Genomic DNA, 8,844 nt, shown 5'->3' on the forward strand with positions numbered 1-8,844 from the left:
ACAAAATCTGTGAGGGGACTGATGTTACATCTGAACGTATATCCTTGGTGTGTTGAGAAGGTCGAACTCTTCGGTTGCTCGGTTATTGTTATTTGGTTTCATCACCACCAGTTCCATCCTTCTTCTTCTTCTTCTTCTTCTTCTTTGTTTTGTGTCACTTCCCCTTGGTGTCATCCTGTCTTTCTCTGGGTTTCTTCTCAACCTCCAGGTAACATCCTCTCTGGAAACAACACAAAGAGAAGTTTACAATTATCACCTGATGTGTCAACATCATGCTGTATCATCCATCCACCTACATGCAACATTAAACACTAAATTACCACATAGGTGACCACTAAACTGAATTTATTATAGCCTACTATAAATAGAGAAAGGGAGTCTTTAAATAACACAGAATGATTAATCAATCATTAATTTCTAATGCTCTTGGAGTTTTAATTGATCTTTACTTTTAATCATGATTCTTCTGACAACAACCAGTAATAAAGCTTATGTACTGCTTAGCCTAACACAGAAAATAAAGTATAGGAGTAAGTTTCTTTAGAGGGTTGTGTATATTCGGATATGCATCTAAATACGTGTGCAGAAGATCCAATCCAGCAGCTCACAACAGAGCAGACTGGATTGAACTACCTGCAGTGTATGAACCTCACCTTGACTATGGGGGAGTGTTCTTTCAAGACACTGTAAAGGAACAAGATTTAAAAAATGATTAAACAGGATGAATATTATCACACAATAAGAAAATGCCTGAAACAAATGTCAGAAATTTATAGGTGATTGGTTCTTACGCTAATGTGCTGTCTTTACTCTGCTTGATTTGGAAGGCAGGTTGATGTGAAAGGAAGAAAACAGTCAGTTAAATCATTAGAAAAAACAGGAATTAGACTAAACAGTGTGCAGACAAGTCAAATATTTCTGTATGTTATAAAAAAAAAATACCTTCTGGTTTGGGGTGCATGAGGGACAATGGCAGTTCCACTGTGACATCGCTGCAGAGAAAACAAACCAACCAATCAGAACAATACAGGTGACTGGTGATCGCTGTTCTTTTGCTCATTGGCTGTATGGGCTGTGATATCATCGGAAATGAACCACACTCACCTGGCAGTGAGGCCACCCAGCAGGCTACAGGAAGACAAGAGGGACATTTTTTTTAAGTTAATTTCATTTTTTTTTTAAAATCAAGTTTCTTTTTGCCCAAAGTGCTTAAAAACAGGCGGGCGCTTACCCTCCTCCAGCCACCATGAGGTTAATTTTAATCTTGTAGGAAACCAAGATTCCCAACACGTCCTTCTCTACGCCCGGTCGCAGCCTGTGGAGAAGAGGAATTACCAGGATTTGAGGGATTAGAAGGTTAAATTCAGTTAAGTGTTTTTCTTAAAAAAACAAAAAAAACCCCCAAACTATTACGACATTAAGGATGCGCAAGAAAAGCTACTGTATGCACATGCGTCATATGCAAAGTCACAAAAAACAAGAACCTTAGTAAGTGAATAACATGTAAAACCTACATAGTGGTGGAGGCCAGGTTGGTGTCCTCATCCTTCAGGCGTCCGTCCAGCGCCAGCCCCCTTTTCTCCTTGTTTTCAGCCAGCAGGGGTGTGATGCTCAGAGTTTTTTCAAAGGTGCCGCTGGCTTCCACCGTCTCCCTGTGGAGGGTAAAACACAAGCAAACACATACATAAATACACCAGGATGCGTGCTTGTGCTTTGCTACATTGGTACTTGATGCTTGGTATTCGCTGTGGTTCTGCACTTTGTGTCCACCTACCCAAACTCTTGGCTAAGAACAGTCTTGGTGTATTTGTCTGCTGAGTAGAGGACAATGTCTGTGGTTTGGTCCACTGTGAGAGGAGGCAATGCAAAGGAAGAGACAAACGTCATTATTTTGTACTCTCAGTAACTTTCTAAAAGCATATGTACTGTCATATTTACCCACCAGTGATTTTTAATTTCTTGACTGTTTTGTTGCTCTCGTTGTTGATTTTGATTTTGATTGGGATTGATTCGCCGTGGAAGTAGAGCTGTGATCGAAACCAGGAGACAACCAGTTAATGCTGGTATAGTTGCATTCAAACTCCCTTTGGAATCACTAACAAACATTTAGGATAGCAGAGAAACGTCAGTATGTCTGAGGTATTTTAAATGATGAAGTTTGGCTACTGTACATCTTTCTCCATTGAAGCTTCTAGATGAACAGGCTTGTCGGACATCATGAAGCTTTTGCAGAGGTCAGCTTTGGGCCCAGTGCCCACCTGAGAGGGGGCATACTGGATTTTACGAATGATAAGGCGAGCAGTGTCCCTGTCGGGCAGAAAGGGACAGACGAAGGAAGACGAGATGGATGAAGAGGGAGACAGAGACGATGCTGGTCAGGTGAAACATGACAGCATACTCACTTCTTTTCAATCTTCTCATCGGCGCTGCTCTTTTCCTTGGCGAGGTAAGTTTTGACCTCAAAGTCGACGCCGCAAGCCTGAAAATAAAACATAAGCAGATGAAACAATTAACAGCGGCAACTACTGCTCGTCTCCACGCTGAGGGTATATGGAGACGTGAAAGGTGCTGGCAGATTAGCAGGTTTACCTTCCCCTTGTCATCTGGTCCAGGCTGCAGGGAGACTGAGCATGGCAGGTTGTTGGGAATCTACAGAGTCAAAGAAGAACATTTATGATGCACGATGTAAATTTTTATGTGTTTACTCCCAAAATAAAGCTTCGTTTCAGAGATAGGAATCAGTTATCAGAGCTCAGACTCATTCATTATCAACCCTTTCTGGCCAAAAACCCCATTTTTAGCTAAAAACTCTCATGAATGATATAATTTGTCATGCTGGATGGATGCAGGATGGCATGCTCTTTAATTTCACTTTGCTTGTCCAAAGCAGGTTATACAGAAAGAGAACCTCTTTCAAATCAAATAAATTGCTTTTTAAACTGATAATATATCAAACAAGAACTTTAAATAATCTGCCATGAGCCAATTTTGAGCATTTTAATAGTCTTAATTTCAATTTTAATGCTGTGTCCATGAATTGTTTTACAGAATGAAAGTCTCGTTTTAACCTGAGCAGAAAAGGCGGGACATGTGGTCCAACAGGCTTAAGTCTTAAACCCTTTAAAGCTGTATCTGGACATATCGTCATACTTCAAAAGTGAAAGCATGCGCGTTGTCTCCAGCCTTCTTCAGCAGGGTTTCATGCATGGCGGTCAGGGTGGGCTTGTGGCTCTCAGGGTAGATCTGGACATGCTGGATCCAGATGTCCTTCCTGAAGCACAGGCCCATCACATCCAGGTCGTCACTACCATAACGGAAGGCACATGCCAGCTGCACAAACACTGCCAACACATAATGGTGGGTGTGTTATTTCACTGAGATCTCTTACATCTGAGCATGACTTAGGAATTTAATGTGGAACTTTTTATGATGTTACCTTTTCTGTCTCCAAAATCTGTTGGGTCCAGCTTTACAACACCATCTGTAAGGGTAACAGTGCAGACAGTGTTATACTGAGCATCCTCATGATGTAGCTGCACACACACGCATGCTGAAGAAGGAACGCACCAACTTTATCCACTTCGGAAACGTGGTCCACATAGTCTCTCTTCCCCAGGTAGAGGGTCAGCTGTCAGACAGAAGGAAGGGAAAACATCTGAGTGCTTGAGACCCTGTTGGGCTTGTTTCCGAGTGTGTTTCTCTCATTTTATGTGGATGAAAATGTGTATTTTAAAAATTGCTGCACTCAAGAACTCAAGACAAATCAACAAATGTAGGCTTACCCCTCCGTTTCCACTGGTCTTCTTGAAAACCCTGGAAAAAAAAAGAGAAACGTCTCTTTAAGGCTCTTTGTCAGAAGTCATGACAATAAGATTTGCAGTAGTGGAGCAAACAAGTGGCTTGTGGATGTAAATGATGGCACATTCATGTACAGAGCTATTGTCTGGTTTAATGGGATAAAAATGACAATTAGTTTTAGACTCTGAGGGCAAAGTTGGTTCCTTTACAAGCAGCAGAAGGGCCTGTAATCCCTTATTCCCTTTTATCCAGTTAGGAACAGCTAAGTGCAGAGCAGCTTTACCTCATTGTGTCCAGATTGAGAGGCTGGCCCAGGTGAGGGAGCTACAAACGGTGTGGCACAGTTCCCAACTAGCTCATCACCTGTCATGCTGTCTGAGACAACATTTGAACCTATTGGCATTGACTGACCAAGCCTGGACAGACATTAAATACTACTCGACACTTTCAGGAGTCGGCTGACCTGCGTCCAAGTCAGCAACTCCAAGTTAGTTGCAATCACATGTTTAGAAGCCAAAACTTTCCAATCATGAAAACTTTAAGTGTTATTTTTGGAAGCTGCAGCAGAAAGATCTCTGTATCTCTTCTTAAGCTTTGATTTTTCAGTTTGAAGCAGGGAAGGGAAATACCTTTGGAGGACATAAAGAAAATACCAAAAGGAAAACAACACTTACTTTGCCATCTCTGGGAGATCTTTGGGAGTGTTCTGTTGGTTGAAGAGAAAAGAGAAGTGACTTCAGGTTATTTGAGGTTGCAGCATCAGTCAGATGCTGTGATTAAGACAGTGATCCTCCACCGACCGTCAGCCCGGCCAGAGCGATGTTTTGTTTTTAAGGTACTAAAGGTTAATCCTTTGTGATAAGATTACGCCGTTACTCTGTACCTATCACCAAACTCTTGGCCAGACTTACATGACACACACGATTATGTCACAAAGTGTTGCCCTCAACAGAACAGCAGTGCCAAAGCCATTGCTTGTGTGGACTATTCATGGACAGTTAAATGGCTAAAACCCATTCAATGACTTGCTGCAGTATTCCTGGAGATAATGAGACACTAAGTCCTTACAGAAGCCTTCTATAGCTCTCTAATAAGGATTGTTAAAGAAAGGTTAAGAGAGCTGTGAGCATTTGTTTAATTGTTGCTAATAAAAGACTTCAATCAACTGCAGTGAGTGCGGTTTGCCCAGTTACATTAAATAAAAGTTTCATTGCTTATTTTCCATTACCTTGAAACCTCCTGGACCTGAGCTGGACACGAGTGTTTGTGAATCTAACTGGAGCAAAGTTTAATAAATGTTTCAAGTATGCAGACCTTTCTAAAATTTGGTGTCTGGGTACTGAAGCAATTCGTGCTACACTGTATAAGTTGGTGTTCCTATGCCAGCATTGCCAAACACCTACTGAAATAGTTATTCTGTTTTCATTAGGCTCACAGTCACAGGAAAATTAATTCAGAGTAAAGCTAAAAGATATAACCTGTGTTTCTCCTCATGTTTCCCCTCTACTGACCTGTTTTCAATCTTGAAAACACAGACTGCTTTGGAGGGTAAATGTACGGGAGAATGGTGAACCGCTCGGTCCAGGAGGTACCTCCAGTCCAAACCAACTGCATGTTCATTTCAGGACCATGGAGAGGTACAGCACAGGGGCATCCCTCAATTCTGACTGGCAAATTGGTGTGGCATAACCACAGGTTTGATGTGACATCTCTCCTTAAACTCGTGTGTCTGCATTTCTCATGATGAAAACCAAAGAAAACTGTTTTTGTGGTTTAAACTCACTATTACTTAGAATAATAACTGCCTGAAGCAATTCTGTACTGTCTAACAAGAGGAATTCTGGCAGATGGACACACTTGCCTGATGTCAATCATTCAGTGTACAGCAGCCACACTTTAGCCCCTAATAGTAGCCTTCTAAGTATGCATCACACATATTTCTCATATTCATTTATCTGTCATAGAAATGCTTTAAAACTCACACTCAGGGAAACCGTAGGCTGTAAAACGGCCTGTAAAAGATTGTACCATGCAATGAAATTAACATGACTTCTGACACAACCAGTGTATAATCGCTGAAGTATTCAACATATTTGGTTCAGAAAGTAAAATCGTACATCTTTCTCCAAGGGAAAATTCAGGCAACAGCTGTATTTCATCACCGGTATCATCTCTAAAGTCATCCAGCCATTCATCTTTGCATCCATGCCTGGAGATAAAGAAGTCTTACCTCTTCTCAGCTGTCTGGGAGCTCTGCAGAGTGTGTCAGGGTGAGTGGAGAGTGCAGTCTGTGACAGTTGGTGCCCCTTTTTATACATGCCGCCTCTCTGTGTGCATCATTCAGGCTTAACGGGCTCATTATTGTTGCTGTTGCCTGCTTTGTAATCCAGTTAAGCAATCAGCAGACAGCTTTTTTTGAACTACAAAGGGTTTAATAATACCACCCAGTTAAATCACAGGAACAACCAAACAACCACACAGTCACCACATGGTTGTGGTAGTAGTAGACTGATAATCTCCTGCGCACCTCCACAAACCGAGCAATCAGGTCTGCTTTAATTCAGAATGAATCACAGTTTTTTTTCTTCAAATAAGTGTTTTCAGAGAGGGATAATTATGATTTCTTCAGTTTAAAAGGCCCTGATGTGTAGAAACATGAGGTTTACTGCCAGATATGTTGGTTAACTTTAATAATAGCATTTCAAGCTGCTATCATTAGCCTGATCTATCTGTAAGCCGCACCTGTTTCAAACAAGGAGTCATGCTGTGTTATTAATTCAGGACAAGCGTTTAAAAGATCTTTCCTTGTTGCTTGTTATATTTTTCTGTGTTGCTCAGAAGCAATTAACGACAATTTGCAGTGTATTTTTCTCAAATGGCCAATAAATCTTCATAGACAATCTGAAATATTATGACATAAGGGCTAATCAGTGAAAGTAAAGGGTGTGTAATATTTTTAGGTCTTTGTGGAGCAGTATGGAGATTCTTAGTATTCCAGTCTGTCTGATCTCACCAGATTAAGGGCTCCTAGTCCCATTATGGCGTGGATGATGGGCAGCAACATCAGAGTAAGCTGCCTTATTCAAAGGCGTCTCAGTAACGTGCCAGAGATTACGCCGAACCTCCAGAATGATTCCCTTTTGACCTTTGAGACTCCACAAATTCTTCGACAGGTCCGCTACAACAAGCTCGTGTCACACGTTCAAAAGCAGAGACTTAAATTTTCAATCAAATTTTACTAAAATACCAAATCTGCCAGGCTGTTTTCCAAATGATGCATTGGTAGAATCATATAAAGAGCATCTTATCTCGTGAAGTGCCCAAACAATCACATACAATACCACAGTGTAGAAATTCTCTGTTACAAGCAAAAGAACAAAAGTAGAAACTTTAAAATATGCTAAAAATACTTAATATGCACAATGGCCCATTTTAGAATATTGTATATTATATTATTGGATCATAACTATTGATGCATTAATACGTTCATCACTGTTAAAGGTAGGGCTCATTTTAATGGCTTTATTTACTGTTGATATCTTTTGAACTTCCCCTTGAGGACCAATAAGTCTTATCAAATGTTAACTTACAATAGTACATAAAAATACCTCAAAGTTGTCCTTAAGTACAGTTGAGTAAATGTACTTTGTTGCTTTACACCACTGTAATATGCAGGTTCCCGGGCTGACTCCTTGTTTGGTTTGCAGTTATGCTTGAAGGAAGGATTGTTAACGCAGCACCAGCAGAGGGTCCTCTTTTACTTTATCTTTTTCGAGAATATAATTTGATAAAATGTTGTATTTATTATTGAAATGTGGATAATATAAATTAAAACTTAAGTTGGAATCTGGCCAAGGTCAGCAGAATGACCTCCAGGCCACCAGGACGGCCCACAAGGCGAGGGTCACTGTGCTGTGACGTCCTTGGCTTAGCTGAGGTCTTAGTTCACTCAAATCAAAATATAGAGACTGTGCAGGTGGTGTTATGTGAGAGCCTTATCAGCTTTATCGCTGCTCAGGCTGTTTGATGCAATGGGAATTTAAAGCTTTGAGCAGGAGAGGTTACTTAAAGATGCAGACAAACATTTCCGCGGTTGTGTAAACTTTCGTGCCTTCCTTCACACCTGTTCGTGATCTGCATGGGCAAGTTAAAATAAAACATATGCAGAAGGCTCAGGTTTTATCAGAACAGGTCACATTGCCTCCATGCTTAATCACTGTTTCGTCTGCTGGGCTATTTGATTCCAGGAACGGTGTTGCTTCTCTGGCTCTCAGCCTTTTGATCGCAAACCTGAACACAACGTGACAGTGTGATTCCCTCTGAGGAGGATCTCCCCGCTGAACACATGACCAAATGCTGAACGGTCACATGCCTTTGTGTACAAATAAAAACAGATGGAAAGAGAGAAAGTGAGCAAACATTTGGGACTCACGAGTCACTGATATGTTACATAAAACACCTCTGACATGACACAAATGTACAGAATGAAATCAAAATATGTCAATACATGTATAACACCCACTGTGTTGGCTGTATTAGTTTGATTTAGCTCTAAATGATCAATAATGATAATAATAATACAGTGTGCTGAATTACTTGCACCTGTGTACACTGTACCAAGTGTTTCATATTGGTTTCTACATGTGAAACCACATATTCATTTTAACTTACAGAGAGTATTCTCAAAACAAAATCACTTTTTAACATTAACACAATTTAATGTAAACAGATAAAAGACACACCTCTGCTCTGTAAATAACTAATTATATATAGAGAAAGAGAGTGAAACAAATGTCCTGTTGGCACCTTATCTTGAAAGCCCAAGTTGGCATTGTTCCCATGTCCTGAGAGGTTTTATTTAGGACCAGCTGAGTGAACTAACTGTAGGTGGCTGAGCCTTTTTAACTCCAAACACATGAGGCTACACGCAGTAATGATGTGGAGTGTCTCATGAGGAGAGTCAGCCAAAGGGCGCAGCCAGCACGATCAATTATTAATGCTAGGACAGAATGAGGGGAGACGAATGCACGCCAATAAGACGATGAG

At 40.8% G+C, this 8,844-nt stretch overlaps 1 protein-coding gene across 1 annotated transcript; it reads right to left on the bottom strand.

The window, feature by feature from the left end:
* Positions 1 to 910: 910 nt before the first annotated feature.
* Positions 911 to 6,111, bottom strand: arr3a (arrestin 3a, retinal (X-arrestin)). The gene is made up of 15 exons (XM_070982484.1): positions 6,029 to 6,111; positions 4,473 to 4,504; positions 3,783 to 3,813; positions 3,568 to 3,628; positions 3,437 to 3,481; positions 3,151 to 3,341; positions 2,590 to 2,649; positions 2,403 to 2,479; positions 2,172 to 2,307; positions 1,943 to 2,027; positions 1,775 to 1,847; positions 1,515 to 1,652; positions 1,232 to 1,315; positions 1,105 to 1,128; positions 911 to 992 (listed from the first exon to the last, which is right to left on the bottom strand). Exons 2-15 carry the CDS (start codon positions 4,478 to 4,480, stop codon positions 926 to 928), a joined length of 1,080 nt encoding a protein of 359 aa, XP_070838585.1. The 5' UTR covers positions 4,481 to 4,504; positions 6,029 to 6,111; the 3' UTR covers positions 911 to 925.
* Between the last annotated feature and the right edge of the window lie 2,733 nt (positions 6,112 to 8,844).

Source organism: Chaetodon trifascialis, chromosome 16, assembly GCF_039877785.1.
Source record: "Chaetodon trifascialis isolate fChaTrf1 chromosome 16, fChaTrf1.hap1, whole genome shotgun sequence".
Lineage (NCBI taxonomy): Eukaryota > Metazoa > Chordata > Actinopteri > Chaetodontiformes > Chaetodontidae > Chaetodon > Chaetodon trifascialis.